Source organism: Lagopus leucura, unplaced genomic scaffold (assembly GCF_019238085.1).
Source record: "Lagopus leucura isolate 7727_CA_CO unplaced genomic scaffold, USGS_WTPT01 Super-Scaffold_100054, whole genome shotgun sequence".
Classification (NCBI taxonomy): domain Eukaryota; kingdom Metazoa; phylum Chordata; class Aves; order Galliformes; family Phasianidae; genus Lagopus; species Lagopus leucura.
Window position 1 is genome coordinate 103,309 of NW_024962300.1, and position 23,704 is coordinate 127,012.

At 57.6% G+C, this 23,704-nt stretch overlaps 4 protein-coding genes across 5 annotated transcripts; 2 read left to right on the plus strand and 2 right to left on the minus strand.

The window, feature by feature from the left end:
- The first annotated feature begins 1,238 nt into the window (after positions 1-1,238).
- Positions 1,239-13,961, plus strand: AARS1 (alanyl-tRNA synthetase 1). Its single transcript, XM_042886140.1, has 21 exons — positions 1,239-1,282; positions 1,509-1,697; positions 2,673-2,861; positions 3,538-3,683; positions 4,464-4,655; positions 4,869-5,013; positions 5,692-5,837; positions 6,451-6,559; positions 6,647-6,797; positions 7,434-7,558; positions 7,779-7,923; positions 8,255-8,433; positions 8,878-8,991; positions 9,644-9,850; positions 10,629-10,813; positions 11,148-11,256; positions 11,480-11,593; positions 11,939-12,058; positions 12,488-12,574; positions 13,356-13,469; positions 13,702-13,961. The coding sequence occupies exons 2-21, from the start codon at positions 1,554-1,556 to the stop codon at positions 13,885-13,887; spliced, it is 2,907 nt and encodes a 968-aa protein (XP_042742074.1). The 5' UTR covers positions 1,239-1,282; positions 1,509-1,553; the 3' UTR covers positions 13,888-13,961.
- Positions 13,962-14,168: 207 nt separating this feature from the next.
- On the plus strand, positions 14,169-15,003 carry EXOSC6 (exosome component 6). The gene has a single exon (XM_042886115.1). It carries the CDS (start codon positions 14,170-14,172, stop codon positions 15,001-15,003), a length of 834 nt encoding a protein of 277 aa, XP_042742049.1. The 5' UTR covers position 14,169.
- Positions 15,004-15,859: 856 nt separating this feature from the next.
- Positions 15,860-19,638, minus strand: LOC122188086 (RNA-binding Raly-like protein). 2 transcript variants are annotated; one of them, XM_042886118.1, is made up of 7 exons: positions 19,564-19,638; positions 18,417-18,495; positions 17,416-17,463; positions 17,161-17,309; positions 16,965-17,078; positions 16,707-16,855; positions 15,860-16,630 (listed from the first exon to the last, which is right to left on the minus strand). In XM_042886118.1, the coding sequence occupies exons 1-7, from the start codon at positions 19,595-19,597 to the stop codon at positions 16,592-16,594; spliced, it is 612 nt and encodes a 203-aa protein (XP_042742052.1). In that variant the 5' UTR covers positions 19,598-19,638; the 3' UTR covers positions 15,860-16,591. The 2 variants fall into 2 exon arrangements, with proteins under 2 accessions (XP_042742052.1, XP_042742051.1); XM_042886117.1 differs by having other exon boundaries at positions 17,416-17,466.
- A 552-nt stretch (positions 19,639-20,190) lies between these two features.
- LOC122188080 (C-type lectin domain family 18 member A-like) lies at positions 20,191-23,192 on the minus strand. The gene is given in 11 exon segments (XM_042886111.1): positions 20,191-20,228; positions 20,305-20,396; positions 20,470-20,566; positions 20,798-20,927; positions 21,040-21,146; positions 21,218-21,310; positions 21,828-21,935; positions 22,017-22,138; positions 22,416-22,513; positions 22,585-22,965; positions 22,968-23,192. Coding segments are annotated over 11 exon segments (1,491 nt in total).
- Between the last annotated feature and the right edge of the window lie 512 nt (positions 23,193-23,704).

The window sequence follows — 23,704 nt, forward strand, 5'->3', positions numbered from 1 at the left end:
CTGGATGTGGCCAAATGTACACGGTGCTCAACCAGAGGGGACAGAACTGGCTATTTCATCCATATCTGGACAGCTGTAAGTCTGGTACTTATTAAAGAAATACTTGGGTCAGCAGCTGGGAGATGGTGGAGTCGCTGTAAGTTTGGAAGGTTTGCTTTCAGGTGACAGCACAGAGTGGAATAAGCAGTGATGGCTCCTTCTTTTGGTGGGAAGTCTGTGGCCACTAAGAGAGAAATAAACATTCTGGGTGTGGGTTTGGTTGGCATTAGACTCAGAGCAGCCATAAAAGGCTTTATGGAGGGTGTCATCACCCATGCAAGCAATTGCACTGCACAGGCTTGTCTGCTCCTGCTGCTGTCCTGCAAAGCAGCAGCTGGGGTAGAGCTGTCACGAACCAACAAGACTGGAGTTTCCTCTTTTCCTTCCAGGTTCCTTGAGGACAGCTGACACCAGCAAAAGGCTGAAGGACCAGGAATGGCTGCAGGCCAGCAGAGCTGGGGAAGGCAAGCAGCGAGCGAGCTTTGGAAGTGGCTGATGGCAGTGCAGGCATGCTGATGGCTCGGGAATACAAAGCCTGGGGCCGGAGGATCTCTAATGTGCCCAGAGGAGATGCTGAGGGGAAGAGACGAAACTAATCTGGATAAGTCCAAAAAATCTGATCATTGTCTGCATCGCCCTTCTTTCCCCCGCATTTTATTGCTGACCGTGATGCCATACGGTATAGAACAGCCCTCTGCTCAGCTTGGGTCGCCTGCTCCCAGATCCTGGTTCACTGGCAGACTATGGCCACCCACGTGAAACATCCACTGAACGTCCATGACACGCGCACTGAGTTCATCTGATCAGTCACTTGGGTTCATTTTAAGACGATGACTCAGGATGGGAAACGTGCTGTGTGGTGTGGAGTTACTGGGTGCCAAGGTGGCTTCAGGTCGGGTCACTGCTGTGCTGCTTAATGAAAGCTTATCAGTTTGAGCGCCCCGCCTGGCTGAACCTGGATGGCCAAGCGCTGCCAAATCCCAATCGCTCCATTCAGCCCAGCGCGGCGCCCTTAAAATGGCGGCTCCCAGCCCGGCTTCGCCCAGCCTGCGTCACGTGACCGTCGCGTCCCACCATTGCATCAGCCAGCGCGCGTCCTTCCCCTCGGCCGGGAGACGTCTGGTGGGCGGGGCTTCCGCTGAGCGACGGCTCACGCAGCCAATCGGCGGCCGGCGCCCTGCATTGCGGGTGCTGCGGCGGCCGGGCCGGGTGTGCGGAGCGAGGGGCGGCGGTGCCCGGCGAGGTAGGCCGGGGTCGGGCGGGGGCCGCGGGCACGGGGCCGGGCAGCGCCGCGGGGGTCGAGGGAAACACCGGAGCCCGGAGCCTGGCTCTGGCGGCCTGCCGGGGCTGAGCCAGGGGAAAAGCTGCCTGAAGGCGACTCGAGGATGCTGGGGTTGGGCCGGTATCGTGGGGGGTGATGAAGGCGGTGGCGTCTGAAAGCCTGCGCTCGTCCCCTCGCTCTGCACCAGCCCTGCCCAGTTCCGTCCTGCCTGCTTCGGACCCGCAGCCTCGGGATGGAGTCCACGCTGACAGCGAGCCAGATCCGGCAGCGATTCATTGACTTCTTCAAGGAGAACCGGCACACCTACGTGCACTCCTCTTCCACCATCCCTCTGGATGACCCCACGCTGCTGTTCGCTAATGCCGGCATGAACCAGGTAGGATCCCGGCTCTGCTCCTTGCAGCTGCACCAGGGAGCTGTTTGCAGAGCCTTTGGAGTTGCCGGTTCCTTCCTAATAAACGACAGAGGTCATCGATTGTTTGTAAAACAACAAATGAGCAACGTGGTGAGCTGCAGGTGTCCCCATTCATTGCAGTGGGGTTGGACTGGATGGCCTTTAATGGCCTCTTCCAATTCAAACTGTGGTGCTGTGAAGCAGAGTTTAAAACCTCAGTGCGTTTACCCATCTTTTCTTAGCTGACTTCTTTCCAGCTGTGCTTGAGTTCACCTTGCAGGAGGTTCAGTTCTCCCTTCACCCATCAGTGCCTGCTCCCCGAGCAGAGCTGGTTTCCCATTGCTCTGGTTTCACTGAAATGAGGTTTGCATTTGGCTGCTTGCAGCCTGAAGTGTTCTCAAACACCAAGTAACTAGCAGAGCCTTCTGCTGCTTGTGTGGGAAATTAGCATTGTGTTCTCCATCTCTGGTCACAAAGAGGTGACTGTTGCATCCGCAGGAGTGCTATTGCAGAGTTGGCAGGAGAGGTTTCTGTGCCTCCAGGGCTGACAGTGCAGAGATGGGAGCGCTGCCAGTCTGCCCTCCTTGACCCTTTGGAGCACAGCTAGCGCTGCAAATAGTTGCAGAGAGAATGCTGGCACAAATGACCACCAGCATCTCTAGGGAGCAGTTGGAGCTAGGCTGCTGGAGTGGTTTTTCTGGAGTTTTCCTCGTCTTTTTGGCAATTGGGAATCTGTCTGTTTTCAGTCCCTTTGGAAGTTCTGGGGCTTGCTGTGCTCCAACCACGTGTGCTGGGTGCTGCATCCTCCTCGCATGCAGCAGACTGAAGGCTGTCTCTGAGACATCCAGGCCGGCAGTGCCATGATGCAGAAGATACTCAACGCCTTGCCGTTGCTTTTAACATCTAAAACCAGGCCCTGAGTGCTTTCCTCAATTCCTCTTTTTTCTTTGCCCTCAGTTCAAACCCATCTTCCTCAACACCATCGACCCCTCGCACCCGCTTGCTAAGCTGAGCAGAGCCACCAACACTCAGAAGTGCATCCGAGCTGGGGGCAAGCACAACGACCTGGACGATGTGGGGAAGGATGTCTACCACCACACTTTCTTCGAGATGTTGGGCTCCTGGTCCTTTGGGGATTATTTCAAGGTAAAACAGGCTGAGCTGAAACACATCTCTGTGTTTCACATCTCTGTGAGCTCAGCGGAGTGTTTGCCAAGGGGAAGGAGGCTGTTCTGGCACACAGGGGTTCCTAAGGTACACTTGGCTCCCCCAGCTCTGCAGAGCATTTTGTGATAAATTACTGAAGATTTACAAAACTGATTATGTTGTATTAATGATGGCAGTTTGAAGTCTTCAGGTAGAAGTTTTAGTGGCTGTCCTGGAGCTGTGGTCATAAAATAACAATATTCAAAAGCTTCTTGCTTGAGTGAGATTCATATTGTGAAGGGATTATGAAGAATGCAGCATTATCAGCACATTTCAAAGGTTTTTTTATGTTTTTGCTGAGGATTATAGGCTTTAACTTGACTTCACCTACAAAACTATGTAAGGTGTGTTGTGTGACGTGTTTGCTACATGTACTGGTTTTCTTATTTCTTATGCCAAAGGTCTGAAAGCTCTGGATTGTTTATAGCTGTCCTGGTCCAGTTAGGGCTGGTAGTACAGGAGGACCCCAGGAAAGACTGTGTGTGGAAGGTTTCTGCATGTTTGAATGATACTCTGGGTAGATCCTAGTCAGCCAGTACTCCAGCTGAGCAGGTACTGCATGCTGAAGAGAAGGCCTGTTTGCACTCACGTACTCAGCTCCTCTTTCCTTCTGCAGGAACTTGCATGTAAACTGGCACTGGACCTCCTCACCAAGGAGTTTGGCATCCCTGCAGAGAGACTCTATGTCACTTACTTTGGTGGAAATGAGGCTGCAGGACTGCAGCCAGACCTGGAGTGCAAGCAGATCTGGCTGGATTTGGGGTGAGGGCCTTTAACTGAGAAAGCTTTGTGTTTTGATGAACAGCTGCCATCTGCCTTTCATCAGAGAAAGACGCCGTGTGCTGAGGCAGAGCACTTACAGCAGGAGGTTTTGAAAAACAGAAGCATCCCCAATAATGTTTGCAGGGTGGTAGAGCTGCAAAGCCACGAGGAAGCACTGATATTAGATGGAAGAGGCTGAGACTCAGGTCAAGCCCTGGAGTCTTCTTTGCAAAGTCTCCTTTATGAGCTTAAGAACATAAGCAGTGCCCTGCTGTGTCAGATCGATGTCTGTGTGACAGCAGTTAAGATGCTGTTCAGGGAAAGCAGGCAAACCTGGTTGTGATCTGTTCGCTTTTCTTCTCCTCCCAGCACTCGCAGCCAGTGGATCAAGTATGTTAGCAGGTCATTCATCCCTTCCCCTTGGTCTCTGCATGGGGATGTGCTCCTTCAGCCTCAGTCTGATTCTGTTTTGAGCTCTCTCTAACCCTCGGTTTCCCACTCAGTCTTGTCCTCTCCAGTCCTACTCTTGCTTGTGTTGATGTCAGAGATGCACCCGTGTTCTCAGTGGCAGCTTTGGTGGGGTGCTGTGTCCATGTCTGCCTTCCAGCCAGTACTCCTCAGAGGGGAGGTTAAACCTTAAAAGTTAGATTCTTGAATTGTCAGAGGCAGGCTGATCCAGAGAAGGAGTGGGCTGAGAGCTCTCTGTTGAGACTCCCTCACAGTTGGGCGACCTCCTGCCTTGCTGTAAGTCTCTTGTTCAGTAGGAGCCTCTTGTTACAGGCTGGCTGAGAGCAGGATTCTGCCTGGCAATATGAAGGATAACTTCTGGGAGATGGGTGACACAGGCCCCTGTGGCCCTTGCAGCGAGATCCACTATGACCGGATTGGGGACAGAGATGCTTCACACCTGGTCAACCAGGATGACCCCAACGTCCTGGAGATCTGGAATTTGGTGTTCATACAGTTCAACAGGTGAGCGAGAGCTGCTCCCCAATGCAGCAGCTGCTTGGCTGTGTTCCCAGTGCTCTAACCCAGGTGTTTCTGTACTGCTTTGCTGTTTGCTGGGGCCTTCTTCCTATACCTGCAAAGATCTTCAGCAATTTGGACGCTGTAGCAAGCTGAATTCTGGTCTTGCTCCACTGCCTCCATCTATGACAGCTTGTCTTTCTTTCTGTGTCTGGGCAGGGAAGCCGATGGGAGCCTGAAACCTCTTCCCAAGAAAAGTATCGACACTGGGATGGGTTTGGAACGACTGGTTTCCGTGCTGCAGAACAAGATGTCCAACTATGACACCGACCTTTTCCTTCCTTACTTTGAAGCCATCCAGAAGGTACAAACTGAGGAATCTGAGCCTGATCTCACTGCATCCATTGCCTGGATCCCTGGGGAGATGTGTGGGGCAGGTCAGGTTGGAATGGTTGTATCTGCAGGTCTCTGTTTTCCCAGTTACTGCCAGCCCCGTGGGTTTGTACTTTGCTGAGGGTAGTAGCTCTGGCTGGCCCAGTAATTACTGCCTTGGGGGATATTTCCCAAGGAGAACAAGGGGCAGGAGTAGTGCAGCGTTCCCAGGTGTTTGTAGCAAACCACATGCAGGCACTGCTTTGTTACAGCAGTGTTCTCTGCGGTACAGCTAGAAACACCTTGAAGCAGGGAAGCTGGGACCCTCTCCCTCCTGGTAGAATTTGAAAGGTTTCTTGGCTGGGCAATGTATGTCAGACCAGACTCTATCAGCCAGTGTGCAAAACAGATGTTTTCCCTCTTGATTCCCATTACGATGTGTCTCTCTCCCTCCCCCTTCTGTCCTGGTCTCAGTGGTGGATTAAGCTGCCTTTACCTCCTTGATGTCCTTCAGCCCTGAGAACGCAGGCACTGTGCAGAGCTCTCTGTCTTCCCCCACTCCCTCCTTCCCAGAGGAGTGTGCCATCCCTGTGGGATGAGTTTGGCTTTCTGAGGTGCTTCCCTGTTGTTCTGCCCTGCTGCTGATCCCTGCGTTCTGCTCCCCACACAGGGCACGGGTGCCAGGCCATACATGGGGCAGGTTGGTGCTGAGGATGCTGATGGCATAGACATGGCATACCGTGTGCTGGCAGACCACGCACGGACCATCACACTGGCCCTCTCTGATGGTGGCAGACCTGACAACACTGGCAGAGGGTAAGGAGGGAGCTGCTGCAGGGCTGCTGTGTCCGTTCTGTTCAGTGCAGGATCTGGTGTGTCTCTGGGAGGTCTGAATTCAGTGGGTAGCAAAGCATTAGTTCAGTGTATTCGAGTCCTTGGGGCAAGGTCCACCTGAAAAGCCAGGCCATAGAGGTCTGAGCATTCTCATGACTCCTACAGAGAGGACTGCTGTGGACTGGTAGGCATGAAAGCTTGCTTAGTGCAGTACTGCTGTCAGAAAAGCAATTGGGCCGAGGGGATGTGCTGTGGGTACTGCTGGACTCAGGACTGACTCAAGCACACAGCAAATCTGAGCTGTGGGGCTGAGGACAGGGCAGGATCCCTGGTGCATCCTCTGAGAACAAATCTGAGAACAAATGTGACACTTGCATTGAGGGGCTCTGCTGTTTTATCACTGAGAGGGCAGCGAGACCCTGACACTGGCTGCCCACAGATGGTGTGGATGCCCCATCCCTAACATCAAGGCCAGGTTATGTGGGGCCCCGGGCAGCCTGATATAGTGGTTGGCAACCCTGCTTACAGCAGGGGGGTTGAAAGTAGATGATCTTTAAGGTCCATTCCAACCCAAACCTGTGATGGTATTTCCTAGCTATGTGCTGAGGCGGATCCTGCGCCGAGCCGTGCGTTACTCCCACGAGAAGCTCAGTGCCCCCAAGGGCTTCTTTGCCACGCTGGTGGATGTCGTGGTGCAGTCCCTGGTAAGTTCTTTCCCTGCTCTGCTGCGTCTGATGGCGTCGTCTGCTGAGGTGTGCAGATCTCCGTGCTGAATCCTCTTGGGTGTGCAGGGAGATGCCTTTCCTGAGCTGAAAAAGGACCCGGATATGGTGAAGGACATTATCAATGAAGAAGAGGATCAGTTCCTGAAAACGCTCAGCAGAGGACGTCGCATCCTGGACAGGAAGATCCAGAGCATGGGCGACAGTAAAACCATCCCTGGTGAGGCCGTGGCTTCAGTTTGGAGGCACCAAAAGTCATTTATCGTGGAATAAATGGGCCTGAGGGCCGAGCTGGGCTGGGAATTGGGTGTTGGTGGAAAGTATAGAGGGCAGAGCTGGAGTCAGAGAATCATAGAATCACCAAGGTTGGAAAAGACCTCAAAGCTCATCCAGTCCAACCGTTCACCTATTCCCAACAGCTTCCACTGAACCATGTCCCTCAACACAACATCCAGCCTTTCCTCGAACACCCCCAGGCTCGGTGACTCCACCACCTCCCTGGGCATCCATTCCAGTGCCTGACCACCCTTTCTGAAAAGTAATACTTCCTCATGTCCAGCCTGAATCTCCCCTGCCGTAGCTTGAAGCCATTCCCTCTGGTCCTATCACTAATGACACGAGAGAAGAGTCAACAGATCACTGCTGTCTTCTCTGTCCTGCGTTCCCTTGCTCAGGTCTCTGAGCTGCACAGACACAACATGGCAGTGTGATCTCTGTGCCCAGGAGACTGTTAGTGAGGAGACTCTTAGGTGCTTGTGTCAACCAGACCTGTTCATTGTCCTGCTGTGATGCAAAGCTCGTTGAGGAGCGGTGTCTGTGGAGCCGGAGTGCTGAACTGTCTGCTTTTTCCATGCAGGTGATACTGCCTGGCTGCTGTATGACACTTACGGTTTCCCTGTGGATCTCACTGGGCTGATAGCAGAGGAGAAAGGCCTTGTTGTGGACATGGAGGGCTTTGAGGAGGAGCGGAAGAACGCGCAGGTAGACAACAGCACCAGGGGTGGCTGGTCTGAGAGCGGGCAGGGAGGGCTCCCTTTGTTTTAATCTGCAGCTGTGAGTTCCTGCTCCTTTCTCCAGGGGCCTGGAGCACTTTGGGAAGCTTTCCTAAGAGCTTTGGGAAAGATCAGGGCACAAGACCAGAGCTGTCATCCAGCAGTGCCACAGTTGGGTTTTCTTAAGCTTTGGTTCTTGTCATTGGCAGCTCAAGTCCCAGGGCAAGGGTGCCGGAGGGGAGGACCTCCTCATGCTGGACATCTACGCCATCGAAGAACTCAGGGCCCGAGGGCTGGAGGTGACAGATGACTCGCCAAAATATGGTTATACCTCAGATCCCAGCGGTACCTACGGTATGAAAAAGCCCTCTCAGAACCACCCTCTCCTTTCCTCCCACATCTCCCTGGGAGGAGCTGCTTTGCCTTCCTGGGGCGTCTGACTTAACGAGGTCCCCTCTGGGTTCATCTTTCCTGGGTGGGACTGGAAATGTGTGCTCGGGAATAGTTGTGCAAGGAAGGGACAGAACACTGAAGAAAATCATCTTATCCAGTACTGCTATAGTTCTTCCTCCATACCTCCTGCAACTGTAGCTCCTGCATTGGCTGGGAAGTGTTGCTGTGAATGATGTTCTGCTCCCAAATAGTGTCTTGTTTCATTGATGTTGCCTATTGTCTTTGGTGACAGATTTTGGGAGCCTTGTGGCCACAGTGAAAGCCATCCGCAGGGAGAAGAAGTTTGTGGAGGAGGTGTCCACTGGCCAGGAATGTGGGATAGTGCTTGACCAGACCTGCTTCTATGCTGAGCAGGGTGGGCAGATCTATGACCAGGGCTACATGGTCAAGGACGACGACAGCAGGGAGGATGTGAGTCTGCCTGAGAGCCTTTCACTAGTCTCAGCCTCACCTGCAGCCTAGGCAGCTGGGTGCAGAGGAGAAAGGGCCAAGTAAGCTCCAGTGATCTCCTGTCTTGGGTCAGGACCTGCACAGGTTTCCTTTTTGGGGTGCAGGATGGCACAGATGTGCTGGAGTTGGTTCTCCTTGCTTGGGAGGTTGCGCTGAACTCTGCTGCAGCATCAGGCTGTTGCTGTGCCATGGTGCCTGCGGTGGTGGTGCTGGGGTGGCTGTGCTTTTAAGCTGAGGTGGGGACCTCTTTCAGCTCTGCACGGGACATCTTGCTTTCCCATATGCCACACACCACTCCAGCTCTCACTTACACCTTTCCAGCTGCAGCTCGGGGCTTTGGGCAGGACGGTGCATCTGCCTTAACCTGTCACTCCCCTTACTGGGTTTGTTTCCCTCTTTGTACAGAAAACAGAATTCACTGTGAAGAATGTGCAGGTCCGAGGAGGTTATGTGCTTCACATAGGGACTCTGTATGGAAGCTTGAAAGTGGGAGACCAGGTCCACCTGTCAATCGATGAGGTGAGTTAAGGCATGGCGTAACGTGGCTTTGTCTCTTGGCCCTTTTCTCCTTCCTGTGGAGCAGCGTGGCTGCTGCTTTGGAGGCCTGGAGGTTGAACCCCTGCATGGTTCAGGTAAGCTGAGTCAGGGCCTCTCCTTCTGGGATCTGGCTTCCCCTTCCATGAGGCAGATAACACTGCTGGCTCAGCCACAATCCAGGCTTTGCTGACCTGAGCAGGACCACACCTTTGGCCCTGAGCAGGGGGATGGAATGCATGTGCAGCACCACTGTGTTGCTTATGACAGTGGAGAGCCTGGGCTGTCTGCCTTTCTCCAGACATTGCTCCAGCAGGCTGAGCCTGATGAATGGATCCCAGTCTGCAAAATGTGTTTCCCTTCTCTTTAGAGGCACCTCTGGAGCAAGAGAGAAGGCGTGTTGCAGGGACAGGCATACTGCTTTATCCCTGGCCGCTCTCCAGAAAAACCCAGGCAGGGGGACAGGCAGGGAAAAGCTGTGTACAAACATAGAGGGGAATATCCTGCTCCTATAGCTGAGGCTCCAAGGCAGCAAGTTGTTTCTGGTGAAGCAGCACATCAGCATGTACCTCCACAGCTGGAGGTGATCCTGGCTGTGCAGTGTGGGACCCCATCTAACAAGGCCTTTCTCCATCAGACCAGGCGGAGACCGGTCATGAGCAACCACACAGCCACCCACATCCTCAACTTCGCCCTGCGCTCAGTGCTGGGAGAAGCAGACCAGAGAGGGTCGCTGGTGGCACCAGACAGGCTGAGGTTTGACTTCACAGCCAAGGGAGCCTTGTCCACACAGGAGATCAAGAAAGTTGAAGGCATCGCCAACCGGATGATCGAGGAGGCAAAGGTGGGTTGGTCAGCTGGAGGGGTCAGCTAGTTTGCTGGCCCCATCCTGCAGGAAGAATCCTGCCCTTTTCCTGGTGGATCTGTGCACTGCAGTGTCTGAACTGGGCTTGGTGGACAGCTGAGGCACCAGTTTTCAGTAGGAGTCTGGCTTGAATCCCATTCTTAATCTGCACACCCCTCCTTGGAGCTGAGCTGTGTGTGAGGTGTAACATGGATAAGAGCTGCTTATGTTGCCATTTCCCCATTGTGTAAGGACAGAGAGGAAAACGCATTCCTTGGTCGTCACCTCTTGCCACCAACCTTTCGTGGAGGGACCATCTCCCTGTCTCTTTAATCCTTGGGTTTGGCTGGTATATGTATGCTTGTGAAAAAGATACTGTAAGTGAAGTTTTTGGATGGCCTGGGATGCTGGAAGTGTGGCCTGGTGCTTCTGAGCTGCTGGTGCTGCACTGTGCAGATTTGCATTGCTTCAGGGGGTTTTGAGTGGGGAAAATTCCATGTATGTTCATTTGTTCCTTCCTTCCAAGCCCTGTCCAGCTTGGAATGGTTCCTTGCCTGTGCTAGTGTCACACTGTCTGCAGCTGCCAAGAAGCTTAGCAGAGCAGTTCAGAAGATCTGTCAGTTACACCGGGATCCCTGCAGCTCAACCAACCCCAGGTCAGGTGGAGCTTTTAGATCCCATTTAGGATCTTTCAGAGGAAGTCAGGATGGAAGCACAGGCCCTCGGTCGCCTCTAACAGGACCAGCTCTCACCTGCATGCTTTTCCTTTGCTCTGCAGACTGTGTATGCCAGGGACTGCCCTCTCGCAGCAGCCAAAGCGATCCAAGGGCTGCGGGCAGTTTTTGATGAGACCTACCCCGATCCTGTCCGTGTGGTCTCTATTGGCATCCCTGTGGAGGAGCTGCTGGCCGACCCCTCCGGCCCTGCAGGCTCCATCACTTCCATCGAGTTCTGCGGAGGGACGTGAGTATCTGGAGAGACCAGGGAAGGTGGCAGGGGGGGGGAAAAGCAGTCTCTGTGAAGCCTGAGCTTCTGAGGGCTGTGATGTGGTTGTGTGCTGGGCGAGGAAACTGCCTGCGTGCTGTCGCTGCCCCCACGCTGTGTCTGACAGCACTGGTGCTTGCCACCCTTCCCTCTTAAGCTCTTAGTGGCAAGGCTGGGTTTTCTGTCTGTCCCTTGCTACTTCTCCCTGGCAGGGTGGTTTCCTGGTTTCCATGCTGAATCCTGCTGAGATGAGAAGCGGACTGGTCTGCTAACTCTCTCTTGTTGTGGGTCTCTTTCTGGGTTCTTTCTTAAGGCACCTGCAGAACTCTGGCCATGCTGGGCCCTTTGTGATTGTTTCAGAAGAAGCCATTGCTAAAGGCATCCGGAGGATAGTGGCAGTCACTGGGGCTGAAGCTCGGAAGGTAAGGGCAGGCAGGAGTTGTTCTCTTCTGGGAGGATCTTGGCAGTCCTTCTGGCAAGGGGGGGTGCAGCCAGAATGTGGCTCTGGGCAAGCACTGCCTGCATTGGTTCTGCTGCTTTCCTGGGGGTTACTGAGCTCTGTGCCTGGTGCTGCTGCCTTCCTGATGCTTCTTTTGGGGGTGGCCTGGTAGCTCCCCCTGCGTGACTCAAACTGTGTTCTGCCAGGCCCTCAGGAAGGTAGAGAGCCTCAAGAAATTGCTGTCAGCCCTGGATGCCAAGGTGAAGGTCCAGACAGCTCCCAACAAGGATGTGCAGAAGGAGATCACAGACCTCAGTGAGGTGAGGGTGGCAGCAGCGCTGGGACCTTACTTGCTGGCACTGGGAGTTATTTATGAAGCCCAGGCTGTTTCCTGCTTCTCTGTCTCCTCCTCTGGGTCCTCTTTGTCTTGGTTACTCTCGTGGGTTTAATTGGTGAATTTAAGTCTTGTGCCAACACTGTTGTAGGACACAAGCTCAACAGAGGTCTCAGCCCTGTGTTCTTTGGGTTTGCAGCTCACACCTGAGCTTGCTGGATAGTGGGACAGGGGAGCTCAATCACTTTGAGGTTCATGAATGCAGTGCACCATGCCCTGCCTTCTGCCATGGGCACCCACACCTTTAACCCTCCCTTGTCCCGTTTTGCAGATGCTGGCCACTGCTGTTATCCCACAGTGGCAGAAAGATGAGCTGAGAGAAGCTGTTAAAGCACTGAAGAAGGTTATGGATGACCTGGACCGTGCAAGCAAAGCTGACATCCAGAAACGAGTGAGCTCTGGCTGGGGGTAAAAGACAGCATGGGAGGGCTGCTGGGGGCCGTCCTGGGAGCTCCAGTTTTGCACACTGCAGAAGGGAGCTGAGCTGTGGCTCCTTCTGTACTTTGCTCCTTGCAAGATGGGATGCTTCTGAAGCTGGGTGCAGGGTAAGGCTGGTGCCTGGGTCTTCCTTTGGATCCCATTGGATTTTTCTGGAAGAGGAACCACGCACATCACTGTTGCTGCCTTGCAGAATGCATACCCTCCTCTGAGTGTGTGGTTGGCTTTTTTTTCCTAGCACTGCAGTGTGGGACTGCCTGAGGCTGAGCTGTGGGTGTGCTGGGACACTTGAGGGGCCTCTGCCTGCAGGGAACTCTGGTCTGGGTGGTTCTTGTATCCATGTGCATTGTGCAGACACCTGAACAGTGCTGTTTGTCCTCAGGTACTGGAAAAGACAAAGCAAGTCATTGAGAGTCACCCTAACCAGCCACTAGTCATCATGGAAATGGAAAATGGGGCCTCAGCAAAGGTATGGGAAGGTCTGATTGTGCCTGAAGGGCAACTGGGGGGACTCTATTTGCTCTTGGAGACAGTGCTGTGTTACAGAGGCATTAGGCCAGCTGCCGGCTCTGAGGAGGACATGAGGAAGAGAGAGAACATGTCTGTAGTGTGCCATGTGTTCCAGCTCCTGGACTAACAAATGGGTTTGCATGGGTGGGTGGGTCTGAACCATTCCCTGAGCTTCCAAACCTGGTCAACTCTTTGAAAGGGCAGAAACAGCAGGACAAGAGGAAATGGTTTGAAGTTGAGGGAGGGAAGATTGAGGTTGGATGTCAGGGGAAAGTTCTGTACTATGAAAGTGGAGAGGTGCTGGAACAGCTGCCCAGAGAGGCTGTGATGCCCCGTCCATCCCTGGAGGTGTTCAAGGCCAGGTTGGATGGGGCCCTGGGCAGCCTGGTGTAGCATTAAGTGTGGAGGTTGGTGGCCCTGCGTGTGGCAGGGGGGTTGGAGCTTTGTGATCTTTGAGGTCCCTTCCAGCCTGGGCCGTTCTGTGATTCTGTGTGGTGAGAATTTCCTCTATGGAAGTGGCATTGGATTCCAGGTGAGACTCGTCCCAAAGGAGTCATGACAACAAAGTGCAGGGCTTAAATGTTGGAACAGCCACACTGTAATGCCCTATTTAAACTTCCACTTTGGGAGCTTGATCTGGTGCTGTTTCATACTCCTCCATGGCTGTCCCCATCTCTGTGATGCTCTCAGCTGGGCTGGAGTGGTGGAAGGTGAGCCACTGTGCCTTGTTCCTCCTGCAGGCCCTGAACGAATCGCTGAAGCTCTTCAAGACTCACTCCCCCCAGACTGCCACCATGCTCTTTGCTGTGGATAACGAAGCAGGCAGGATCACCTGCCTGTGCCAGGTGCCCCAGGTCAGTGTGGGTGCTGCTGTGCCTTTCTCAGTGGCAGAAAGATGAGTCTCATACAATGCGACCACGACGCCGTGGTGGATGAGAGCCACAGCTTTGTGGTACCGTGGTGCTGCCAGGGGATGGAGCAGGAGGGGAGAGGGGAGAGCTGGGGCTCAGGAGCTGTGTATGAAAGAGCATCCCTCGGTGCCACCAAGGAGGTCGAGCTCCTTTTTTCCCTTCTTTTCCTCTCCAGGAGACAGCGCAGAAGGGCCTGAAGGCCAACCAGTGGGTGCAGGAGGTCTCTGCTCTGATGGATGGCAAAGGTGGAGGGAAGGACATCTCAGCACAAGCCACAGGAAAGAACGTGGGCTGCCTGCAGGAGGCTCTCCGCCTGGCCACGGACTTTGCCAGGCTGCACCTGGGGGAGCTGAAAAACTGACTGGAACGCCACGTCCCCTCTCCTTCCCCCTGCTTTGCTGTATGAGCCCCGCCTCCAATAAATCATAGAATCAATCGGGTCCGAAGGGGCGCTAAGCTCATCCAGCCTGGCCATCGGCGCTGCGCTGTCCCTCCCTGGGCGGCTGTGGCACCCTCGGCCGCTCTTCCTTCCCCCCTCGGCCGCTCAACGAACGCAGGCGCTGCGGAGCTGCCCGGGGGCGCCGGCCGAGGGCGGAGCGGAGCGGCCGGGGCTCCTCCTCCCTCCGCCTCCGCTTCTCCCGCCATGCCGCTGGATCACCGCCGCCTGCACGGCCCGGAGGACTCGCGGCCGCCGGAGCTTTGGGCGGCGCAGCCCCGCGACGGAGGAGGAGAGGAGGACGAGGAGAGCGGAACGGCGCCGCGGGATCCCTGCGCGCTTCGGCCGCTGTTCGCCCGCGCGGGGCTGCTGAGCCAGGCGGAAGGCTCCGCGTACGTGGAGCTGAGCGGCGGCACGAAGGTGCTGTGCGCCGCCTGGGGACCGCGGGAGGCGGCCGAGCCGGGGGGGGCGGTGGGAGCGGGGCGGCTGCTGTGCGATTTCCGCCGGGCTCCTTTCTGCGCCCGCGGGGCCCGGCCCAGACCCGGGGGGGCGGCGGAGCGGGAGGCGGAGCGGGAAGCGGCGGCGGCGCTGCGGGAGGCGTTGGAGCCGGCGGTGCGGCTGTCCCGGTACCCGAGAGCGAGGCTGGTCGTCAGCGCGTTGCTGCTGCAGGACGGCGGCTCGGCCCTGGCCGCCGCCGTCAGCGCCGCGTCCCTCGCGTTGGCCGACGCGGGGGTGGAGATGTACGATTTGGCCGTGGGCTGCGCGCTGTGCCGCCCGCCGCCCGGCGACCGCGACGGTTCCGCGGCGGGGCCGTGGCTGCTGCAGCCCGGGGAGGCCGAGGAGCGCGGTTCCGCCGCCCGCCTGACGGTGGCGCTGTTGCCCGCCCTCAACCAGGTGTCGGCGGTGCTGGGCGGCGGCCGCGGGGGGGAGCCCGAGGGCTGGGCGGCGGCGCTGCGGCTGGGCGTGGAGGGCTGCCAGCGCCTTTACCCCGTGCTGCGGCACTGCCTGCTGCGCGCCGCGCGGCGCCGGGACGGGGCGTGAGGTGCGGGGCCTCGGGGAGCTCCGGAATGCGGCCGGGGGCGGACGTGGTGGTGCCGGAGTCCCCCGGGAGCCGCCCTTGGTGCCACCGGAGACCCCGTGAACAGCGCACGGTGACGCTGAGCCCGGTGGGTTTGTGTGAGCCGCCCCTCGCGCTGCCAAAGATGCCCCAGGAGTGCCAGCAGGGACCCCCGGGAGCTGCTCTTGATGTCGTCGATGATCTCGAGCCACCCCTGATGCAACCAGAGCCCCCCAGAGCCGCTGCTGGTGCCATCGCCGACCCCCTGGAGCCACCCTCGGCACCATCGGTGACCTCTGGAGCTGCTCTTGGTGTTGCCAGACCCCCAAGGCCTTACCTGAGCCACCCCTCACACCATTGGAGCCCCCCAGGACTGCCATTGAGACCCACCAAGCTGCCTCTGGTGCCATCTGAGAGGCTTACCTGAGACCGACAGAGACCCCCCTGGACTGCTTTCAATGCCACCACAGACCCCCAGAGCTGCCCCTGCTGCCAGCAGAGACCCTTGGGGCCTCCTCAAACCACCCTCAGTACCAGCAGAGACCCCAGACCCAACCTGGTGCTGCCAGAGACACCAAGACATCCCCCCCCCCCCACATCCCGGCTCCTTGTGCCTCATTGACTGCTGCCTACGGCACTCCAGGGCGGGAGAACAGGTTGTGTTGTGTTGTTTTGGGTTTGTACAATAAAATTGTTCTGTTTTGTTTTTTTCCTGGTGAGTTCTGCCTGCTGACATCCCCACAAAGCTCCGGGGTGGAGCTGGGGGCTGACCCTGCTGTGCCCCCATTCAAACATCAGCACTGGGGGTACACCTGAAGCCGAATAACCAGAGGAAAGAAATACAAATGGTTGTTTTTTTTCCTTTCCAGCACAATGCACTCTTTTGCCGGAGCAAATGAGAAATACAGAACAACTTCCTACCAGTAAGAGGAGGACGACCTCAAAACGGGGGGCACAGACATGTAGGGAGAGGGATGGAGGCACAAATTCCCCAGGCAGAGGTGGCCGGGGGGGATCCCCGCTATGGTGGCAAAGAATGGGAGCCCTTAGGGACACCGTTAAGAGAAACCCACTGGTGACGGGGGGCTGGGCTCCATGCCACACCACCGGGTGCCCCGTGCTGCTGGTATCGGTGTGGCCATCTGTGTCCTCACCGCTGCCCAGGAGGCTTTGTTGTGCATGGGGAGCTCATCTGGCCTGTGTTGTGCTCAGGGGATGGAGGGCTTGGGTGTGAACCCTGGGTCAGTGGGATGCTTTACCCACTGGGGAGGATCGGGGACACCACAGATCTCAGCTCCGGGCTAACGATCCTTCAGGGTGTGGAGCTTCTGCCCTCCCACTCTCCACTCTCTCTCTTTACATAGCAAAACAAGAGGGATAAAAAAAAAAAACAACGGGCACTCAAACACAAAAACTTCTCTCACCACGGCTGGCCAACGCAGGGCACGGGGCTGCTGGCACTGGTGGTGGGAATATGAGTGCAGGAAGAACTGGGCACCAGCCTGGCACCTGCCGGGAGCCTCCAAAGGGATGCAGAGATGGGGCAGGAGCTGCGGGGCTCCGGCATCCCCACTACTGGCTCCCCTCGTGGTCCGAGGTGTGGGCCTTCATCTGCAAAGGGAAATCCTGGGCTGCATCCAGAGCCTGATCCCTGCAAAGCCCTGGCAGCAGCCAGCCATCGCCTTACCATCATCTCCTCCGTGTCTGTGCTCTCCTCAGTGCTGTCTGTGTTGCGCCCATCCCCTCTGCTGCCCTCCTTGCCCCGTGAGCTCGCACCCAGCGGGGCCGGTGATGCCGAGCCCACCTCTGCCTTCTTCTTCGCACTCTCCTTGCACCCTGCAGGGACAGTAGGGGCTCAGGGTGCCCATGCGGAACACGCAGAGCAGATGAGGGAATGGGAAACTCCGTGGGGTTTGGACGTGCCGTGCACGGCAGCATCCCTCACCCGAGAGCCGCTCCCTGCGCTGGTCCATGCGCTCCAGGCTCTCCAGCAGGCTGTCCACCCGCTCCTTGATCTGGCTCAGCTCCCCCTTGATGGAATGCAGCTCCTCGGCTCTCACTGCAGGAGCGGAGCCCTCAGCATCCCATGGGATCAGCACCCAGCACCCTGCGGGCACCCGGGGCCACCATGTCCCACTCACGTTTCGTCCGTGTCCCCGTGGAGCTGGCGCTGCTCCGCGCCCCGTGCTGGGGGCTGGGGCTGCTTGTGCCTCCTGCTCTTGCGTGCGTTCTCCTGGCCTTGACGGGGATGCGGTTAATGAGGGGTGGGATCTTCTGGTACTCATACACCCTGCAGGGGCACAAAACGGCACAAAAACTCGCTCTAAGGGGGCTTCTCAGGGGCAGAAGTGGGGGACAGGGATACCAGGACCCTCGTGTCACCGCCCCGCACTCACCGGTATGGGAAGTCATCCCTGTAGAGGTTGTAGTCCAGGTCGCAGGTGCTGCTGCAGGAGGGGATGGAGGACAACAAGTCAGCATGTGCAGCACCGCGGGGCAGGGACACCTTCCTGCCACACATCCCCATCCCTGCAGAAGGCTCTGAGATGAGGGTTTGTGTTTGGAGCACGGTCACCGCCTCGCCATGCGCTGCTGCTGCTTGGCAGCGCGACCCAGAGCTGCTCCACAGAGCATCCCATGGGATGGGCAATGGCTGCTGCATTCTGGTGGCCACTGGGACCACGGTCCCTGCCCTGCCAGCACCGCATCCCTGCACGGCCCCAGTGCCATGGCAACGGGCAGAGCAATTAATTCCATCCAGAAGCTCTCTAACGAGACGGAGCCCGGCGCTGACTCTGGGTCACAGAATCACACACTCGTGAAGGTTGGAGAAGATCACTAAAATCCCCAGGGTCAACCCCAGCCCACCCCCACCGTGCCCACTGCCCACGTCCCTCAGTGCCACATCCCCTCAGCTCTGGGACACCCCCAGGGACGGGGGCTCCCCCACCTCCCTGGGCAGCTTTGCCAGCGTTCATTCCAAGAAGGAATTGTTCCCAATGCCCAACCTGAACCTCCCCCCCCGGCACAATTGAAGCCATCACCTCTTGGCCACATGCCATACGTGCAGTACCCAGCACGAACAGGGGACCCCCAAGAGCCAGGGATGGGGAGCTGCCCCAGGGGTGGGACCTGCTCCAGGGATGGGGACCCGTCCTGCTGCTGCTGCTGGCTCCATCCCTATGTGGTGCTGTAGGGGTGCCGTGCCCTCAGGCTGTCCGCTAAGGTACCTCATTGTAAAAACCATGGAGCTCTTCTTATGGGTAGAAGAATCATGGAATCATAGAAGAAGCCTCCAAACCCTTCAGTGAAGTGGGTTTGGGGCTCAGACGGGACCCCCCAGGAGCTGCTCACGGGGACCCACAGATGCACAAGTTGCCCATGCACTGGCACTCACGGGTACAGGCTGCTGCTGTACGGCCTCTTTTGGCCCAACCTGACCCGGCTCGGCTTTGCCTCCCTGGCCATGTCCAGATCTGCAGGGAGAAAGAGCAGGGACGTGAGCGATGGAAAAACCCAAACTCACCACCAGGAACCCCAGCAGATGGCTCCTGTCCTTGCTGAAGGAGCTCCAGCCCAGAGGTGCTCCAGATGTGCTTCGCTGCTCCCAGAAATGGGTGTCTTTCTGCAAATTGCCCGCTGCTCTCTTCCCATCATCGTCACCGTGCCCATGGTGGCTTCTCCCAACCAACCTTACCATCCTGCCTGTCCCGCGGGTGTCCCAACTATCATCACCCTGCCCAGTATTCCACAGGTGTCCCAACCATGCCTGGATGTCCCACAGATGATTCCTTCTGCTTGCAGATGGCTCCCAAAGGGCTTGCTGCACTGCTTGCTTTCCAGTGTGCCCCCACCTGCCCCACGTCCCCAGCATCCCCCAGCAGCTCAATGCCTGTCATGGAGCCACATGAGGGCATCACAAAGGGAGCTTGTAGACACTTGCTCTCATGTGACACAGCAGTGGGACCATCCTCAGGGGCAGAAGACCAGGGTCAGCCGGGCTCCACCACCCCTAGGACACCAGCCCCATGCTGGGGCTCCTGGTATCTCAGTACTGGAGGGGACATCCATGTCCTGGGAGCATCCTGGTACTGGGAGGATGTCCCTGTACCGGGTGATAACGGTGATGTCCCAGTAGCAGAGGATATCCCTGTTTTGGGGAGCAATGGGCACAGGGGAGCATCCCAGAGCTGGAGGACATCCCTGTCCTGGGGTTGATGGTGTGGGGACATCCCAGTGCTGGAGAGCATCCCCATCCAGGGGAGCGACGGGAGGTGGGGAGCAGGACATAGAAAGCATCTGAGCACTGGGACGAATGGACATCCCGAACCTGGAGGAAATCTGTCTGCTGGGGAGGAACAGATAGCAGGGAAGCACCTCCGTAGGGGAGGACATCTGTGGTTTGGGGGTTGGTGGGGACATCCCAGTACCCTGCCCTGCGGAGGACAACACGGGAGCAACCCGGTACCGGAGGACAGCCCAGCTGCGGATGCCCATTTCCCACATCCCCATCCCGGTGCCCGCGCTCCCATCCCCGTACTCACACCTCCACCCGTCCCGACCGCTCAGAGCGCTCATGGCTCCGTCCTCAGCCCCGGTCCCGGCCCGAGCGGCCCCGACCCGAGCGCACCTCCCCGGGCCGTACCACGCGGCCGCCGATCCGACAGGGGGAACGGCCCGAACCACCGCGCCGCCGGGGGGAGCGAGCGGCCCCAGCGATGCGTGCGTTCGGGGTGCGCGGGGACAGCCCCGTGCCTCGGTTTCCCAAGCAGGGAAAGCTCAGAGTGTCCGGATCTGGGGGAGGAAAAATTCCTCCTGAATTCATCTATTGGAGCTGGAGGTCTCAGGATCCAGGTGGTGAAGGACCCAGGTGGGAGAAAAGAAAAGAGGACGAGTGGCTCTTCCAAACGGAGAGGGGGCTTTATTATCCCGGCCACGAGGAAGCTGCAGTGCCCAGCCCTCACCCCGAGCCGTGCCGAGGTCTGTGTCACCCAGAAGTCCCCTTGGCAGCTCACCTGGACGCCCCCAGGCCAGGCATCTCCCCTCCCCAACAGCTGTCACAGGTGGTGACAGAGGAAGGCAAGGAGCAGCTTTGGGATGCTGACACACAGCGCACGCCCTTCTCTGCCGGTCCCAGTGCCACATCTGTCCCACAGCCTGGAGATACCTGCTCAGGGGGCCCGCTGCCATCGGGAGATGTGCTCCTGGGCTGCATGGGAAGCATGTCAGGGTACTCCTGCATGCTGTGCACATGGGGGACCCGAGGGCTGTGGCCACGCGCTCACCGAACTGGCAGATGTAGCGGTTTCGGGTCTTGCAGCGTTGGTCGTTCCAGTTGAAAGCAGCTGCTGCCTGCATCTCCACACAGTTCCCAAATCTGTGCGGGAGAGGAGGGGGACAGGGCGGTGCCACAGAGGTCATCACGTCTCCCGTGGGAGCTGGACACCTACCCCTGGTTGTCTGGCTGCCCAAAAGCAAAGCTGGTGAAGGCAGAAGGATCTCCCGTGTCCCAGCGGAACGAAGCCTTGGATGTCTTGTAGGTGAGACCTGGAGAGCCAGAGGGGTGAGGTGTCCATTAGTGGGGTGGGATGTGCATCAGAAGGGTTGGATATTCATCACGGGGGGTGGGATGTCCACCGGGAGGTTGAGATGACCATGACTGGGATGTTCGTTAGAGAGATGGGATGTCCTCTAGGGCAGTGTAATTTCCATTCAGGGTGTGGGATGTCCACCAGCACCCTGACACCGCACCACCCCTCAGCAGCACACAGGACTCACCAATCCAGAAGTTACAGGTGTCAAAGTCGTTGTCCATCACCCTGTTGCTGCTCTCCAGGCGGCTGAGGTAGAAGGCCAGGATATCCTGCACCTTCTGGTTCCTGATCTGGGCCAGCATAGCCCCTTTCTCCTAGAGGGAAGCCAAGGAGTCAGCAAGCAGCTCAAATCTCTCCTCTGCTCTCCAGCTGAAACCCCTGGACTCAGCTATGGGGTTTCAGGTGTTCTGGGAGGGCCCAGCTCACCTGGCACTTGGCTTTGGCCCCATAGTACGTGTCAGCCTCAGGGGAAACGGTGAAGCAGTCACCATCGATCCTCACATCGCAGGCATGGAAAGGGAATGGGACCCTGGCTGCGGGCACAGGGGGGCACAGGTGGGTGCTGGGGCAAAGGGACCCCCCAGCAGGCACAGCCCCCACTCACTGCCGCACTCAGCACCGCCATAGCCAGCATCACAGAGGCAGGAGCACTCCTCCTGCCGGAACTTCCCATGGAGGCACCGCACGCTGCACCGCACTGCCAAAGAAGCAGGGAATTAGGCTGTGCAGGGCAGCCAGCCCTGAAGCCGTGCCCCTTCCCACAGCACCACACTGAGCAGCCCAGCCGTGCACATGCACCATGCACAAAGCAGGCAAATGCAGGTGCTGCACTGACCATGCACACACTGACCAATATTGCTCACAAATGCACAGCACCAGCCACGCACATGCATGCACTGCAGTGACCAATCTCACGTAGCACCAACTCTGCTTGTGCATGCACAGCGGCAGCCACTCATGGGCATGCACTGCACTGACTTTGCACATGCATGGGCTGCACCAAGCATGCGTGCACTGCATTGAGCTTGCACATGGATGCTCCACACCGTGCATGGATGGACAGCATCGATCATGCACAGATGTGCATCACTCACTCCTATGCACTGCACTCACCCCACACACACAGTGATCTGGTTTGTGTGGCCACTCAGGCCCTGCGCTGCCTGCATCCAGCTTGTTCTTTGTCCTCCGTGGGCACTGTGGGCACCGCTCACCTTGGCAGAAGCGCCCGGTGTAGCCGGGGGCACAGGCACACTGGCAGCTGCTGACATTGAGGTGTGCACCGTTCCTGCAGCTCATGCGACACGGATTCCTGGGGACCTCTGGGCAAACACATGGGGGGGCACGTGGCCATCAGGGGGCTGCAGGGCTGGGCCGAGGGGTTGACGGTTGCAGGGACTTACCGCAGAGCCCACCGCCGTGGTCCCAGGACTTGAAGCAGCCTGAGAGGCCAGCGGTGCACAGTGAGCACCAGGGCCCATGCTGGTAGGGGGCGATGGGGGCTCCGGCCAGTTCCCAGTTCCCCCTGCCCAGGGAAGGAGATGGGAGGCACCCCCAGCTCAGTGCCCGCAGTGGGGTGGGCACGCCTACTCAGCATAAGCCCCTCCCCTTCTGGGGAATAGACCCCCGCCCTTTCGGCTGAGCCCCACCCACCCGGTGGAGCCCCGCCCACTCGTGACACGAACCCACGCCCATTGGCCGAACCCACGAGCTCATAGCACAAAGCCACGCCCACTCATCCCAACCCCCCGCCCACTCGTAGCACAAAGCCACGCCCCCTCCAGTCGGCCACGCCCCCTTACCCAGGTGAGTAGGCGCAGGCAAAGGCCTGGCTGCGGCCCCGGCTCCCGGCACACAGCTGCCTGCCGCAGCCCAGCCGCCGTGCAGTGGCCCACACCAGCTACGGGACAGCGCACCATCACCCTCCGCCACCTCCTGCCCCCCACCTGCTCCCCCCGGTCCCCATCCCACCTGGGTGTAATGGCGGCAGGTGGCATTACCAGCACAGCGTGCCGCTCCATAGTCGTAGCGTCGGCCCTCGGCAAACCAGCGCTCCAGCAGCTCGACGAAGCCCCCGGCACCCACCGGCAGCAAGGCCTCACTCCAGCCAAGCTGTGAGGCTGGAGGAGGAGCGGGGCCCTCCAGGCAGCCTGCCACCCGTGCTACCGCCAGCTGTGCCAGCTCCTCGCTCCACTCCTGCTGGGACACCGGGCTGGGGGCACTGGTGGGCAACGGGAGATTGTGGAGGCACCCAGGGGATGCCTGAGGACTCCAGGAATTGAGTGGGGGCCACCAAGGGATGTTGGGTGACCAGGAGATGTTTGGGAACATCTGTAGTCCCCCCCCTGGGACTACTATAATAGATGAGCAGGGAATGTTGGGTGACCGCCAGAGTCATTGGCAGATGACTGGGGACCACTCGGATGTACCTGGAGACCAGGGGATGACTGGGGATCACAAGGAGATGATTGAGAACCACCAGGAGATATTTGGGGACCGTCAGGACACGGTTGACCACCAGGAGACCACGAGAAGATGATTTGGGACAACTGAGAGTTGACTGAGGACCACTAGGACATGACTGAGCAGTAGAGTGGGGACTACCAGGGAATGACTGGGGACCACAAGGAGATGATTGGGGACCACCAGGAAGAACATTGGGCAATCATCAGGAGATAACTGTGGACCACTAGGATGTCTGACCATCAGGGGGACAAATGGGGACCACAAAAAGATGACTGGGGACAATTGAAAGTTGACTGGGGACCACAAGGACAGGACTAGTGGTCATCCTGGTTTAGTGGTTGGTGACCCTGCCCGTGGAAGGGGGTTGAAACTAGGTGATCTTTGAGGTCCTTTTCAACCCAGGCCATTCTATGGTTCTATGGTTCTGTGGTTCTATGGTTCTGTGGTTCTATGGTTCTATGGTTCTGTGGTTCTATGGTTCTATGGTTCTGTGGTTCTATGGTGCTGTGGTTCTGTGGTTCTGTGGTTCTGTGGTGCTATGGTTCTATGGTTCTGTGGTTCTGTGGTTCTATGGTTCTATGGTTCTATGGTTCTATGGTGCTATGGTTCTATGGTGCTATGGTTC

Excerpts from the sequence above, each read along its gene's own strand:
- LOC122188086 (XM_042886117.1), bottom strand. The coding sequence starts at position 19,597 with ATGAGCGCTCTGAGCGGTCGGGACGGGTGGAGGT. Across the intron at positions 17,079-17,160 it reads CACGGGGACACGGACGAAAC|TGAGAGCCGAGGAGCTGCAT; the intron begins GTGAGTGGGACA and ends CCGCTCCTGCAG. Across the intron at positions 16,631-16,706 it reads CAGACACGGAGGAGATGATG|ATGAAGGCCCACACCTCGGA; the intron begins GTAAGGCGATGG and ends TTCCCTTTGCAG.
- EXOSC6 (XM_042886115.1), top strand. The coding sequence starts at position 14,170 with ATGCCGCTGGATCACCGCCGCCTGCACGGCCCGGAGGACTCGCGGCCG.
- AARS1 (XM_042886140.1), top strand. The coding sequence starts at position 1,554 with ATGGAGTCCACGCTGACAGCGAGCCAGATCCGGCAGCGATTCATTGAC. Across the intron at positions 4,656-4,868 it reads GTGTTCATACAGTTCAACAG|GGAAGCCGATGGGAGCCTGA; the intron begins GTGAGCGAGAGC and ends GTGTCTGGGCAG. Across the intron at positions 8,434-8,877 it reads ACGACGACAGCAGGGAGGAT|AAAACAGAATTCACTGTGAA; the intron begins GTGAGTCTGCCT and ends CTCTTTGTACAG.